This window comes from Microtus ochrogaster, chromosome 6 (assembly GCF_000317375.1).
Source record: "Microtus ochrogaster isolate Prairie Vole_2 chromosome 6, MicOch1.0, whole genome shotgun sequence".
Taxonomy (NCBI): Eukaryota; Metazoa; Chordata; class Mammalia; order Rodentia; family Cricetidae; genus Microtus; species Microtus ochrogaster.
Window position 1 is genome coordinate 83,427,505 of NC_022013.1, and position 2,288 is coordinate 83,429,792.

Consider the following 2,288-nt stretch of genomic DNA (forward strand, 5'->3'; position numbering starts at 1 on the left):
TGTGAGCCACCATGTGGTTGCTGGGAATTGAACTCAGGACCTTTGGAAGAGCAGGCAATGCTCTTAACCACTGAGCCATCTCTCCAGCCCCTGTATTACGTCTTTTAGAAGAGATTAAATAAATTTAACTGGTCAACTGGCAGAACCTAGAAAGAAAGTTAGCAACTGTTAAGATTTAAGCTGTGCCTTTAGGTTTCTGAAGGAAGGCATGAAAGAGATTGGTAATAGCTACAGCACAAATGTGTGTGTATATATTGCTGCCTCTGAAAACCATCTGTTAGCATTGTAATTTGAAGTACAGCATATTTAAGTTTATATTTTCTCCCCAGAATTTAAAAGGTTCTCTTCTGGAAAGTGGTAAGAAAAGGAAAGGTAGGCCAAAGGACAAAGGAAACAAAAGAAAGACGGCGGATCTTCAGGAAGTAGATGGAGAAATAGAAGCTGTTCTGCAAAAGAAAGGTGAGTGGGTAGCAGTAGATGGCAGGGTTGAGTTTGCTTTGAGAGAGGGCTTCACTCTTTTGAGTTGTTTTGAGAACAATTTGTGTGTGGAAATACCTAGGTGAAAACTTTTTTTTTTTTTTAATCTAATGGAGCTTTGGTAAGGAATCACTAATCTTTTCAACTTTTTTGTTTTTTACTAGCTAAAGCAAGGAGTGTAGAGTTGCAGATTTCCAGTGTGAAGTTTGAAGATGTTGGAGGCAATGATGCAACATTAAAAGTTAGTGCCAGTTGGGAAAAGGCATTGCATTTACACAAACAAAGCCTGTTTGTTTTTAATTTAAATAAAAAATTATGTGTATAGGTGTTCTGCTTGCATGTATGTTTGTGCACCACTGCATGTGTGGTGCCCTCAGAAGCTACAAGGGAGTGCCAGATTCCCAGGAACTGGTGTTACAGTTTGAGCCACCGTGTAGGTGCTAGGAAACAAACCCAGGTCCTCTGCAAGAGCAGCCAGTGCTCTTAACCACTGGGCCATCTCTCCAGCCCTGCATCTTTGGCTTTTAGTGTGAAGTGAATATAGAAAAGAAGACAGGGAAGGTGCGATGAGCAAACCTGATCATTGAGGGTGCCAATAGAGAAATGAAGCTTCCTATCCTTTCAGAATCTTAGTTTTAGTGTGTGTAAAGTACATGCTTTAAATGTTATACTGTTCTGACAGTCCTAATAGTAATGGCTACAGTTTCTTAGTGTCTCCTCTGTTACAGTCTCTGTGTTAGCTAATTTTCTTGGTATTTTATGAGGTAGATATTTTTACAGCTCGGGAAACAGAAGTGTGGAGATATCATTTATTTACACAGCATACCAAAGCCAGGATTCAAACTCAAGTGGAAGCCTAAAGACTGTGTTCTATCTAGTATGTTTTTGTGTTCCAAAAACCAGAAGATTTTAGTCTACTTTGACTCTTTCTGGTTTGGACTGAGGAAGACATCTTTTATGCTTATTTCTTGACAGGAAGTCTGCAAAATGCTGATACACATGCGTCACCCAGAGGTATACCAGCACCTTGGTGTCGTACCTCCTCGTGGAGTTCTCTTGCATGGGCCACCAGGCTGTGGGAAGACATTACTTGCGCATGCCATTGCTGGGGTAAGGCTAGTTGGTACTGGAGTTTGATTTTTTTATTGTTGTTGTTGTTGATTTTTCTCTTTGGTCAATTCCAATTAGCCCTGGTATCTTTATAGGAAGCAAATCTGATCTATAAGTAATTTCCCTTCCTCCTCCTCTCCGTCTCTTTCTTCCTCTCACATCATCTTCCTCATTGTCTTTGGTTTTTTGAGATAGAGTTTCTTAGTCCTGGAACTCACTCTGTAAACCAGGCTGGCCTTGAACTCAGAGATGTGCCTGCGTCTCCCCTTCTGAGTGCTGGGATTAAAGCTTGCACCACCACCGCCCAGCTTCCTCATTGTCTTTTTGTTGTTGTTTTGAGACAGGGCTTCTCATTGAACCTGGATCACACTTAATTTGCCTAGACTGGTTGGCCAGGAAACTCCAGAGATCATCTTTCCCTGTCTGTGCTGGATTCCTGATGTGGAGCTCCACTGCCCGGCTTTTACATCAGTGGCGCAGCTCTAAACTCCGGTTCTCATGCTCTAAGCACTTTACAGACTGAGCCATCCCGAGCCCCAACTTTTTTTTGTCACCTTTTCTCATGACACTACTTATGATATTTTTTTAATGAATACAATTATTGTGTCTTTGACAAAAATTGGGTGGAAAGCAAAATAGCATAACTGTAAATTACAAACTCTTTTAAACACTTAGTTTACATTTTAGTTACCTCTCTTTCT

At 40.9% G+C, this 2,288-nt stretch overlaps 1 protein-coding gene across 1 annotated transcript in view; it reads left to right on the top strand.

The window, feature by feature from the left end:
• Positions 1–2,288, top strand: part of Nvl (nuclear VCP-like) — a 52,442-nt gene that overhangs the window by 10,194 nt on the left and 39,960 nt on the right. The window contains exons 7-9 of the mRNA XM_013346966.2: positions 330–459; positions 642–718; positions 1,453–1,587. Coding sequence (XP_013202420.1) covers positions 330–459; positions 642–718; positions 1,453–1,587 — 342 coding nt within the window. The remainder of the gene's footprint in view (positions 1–329; positions 460–641; positions 719–1,452; positions 1,588–2,288) is intronic.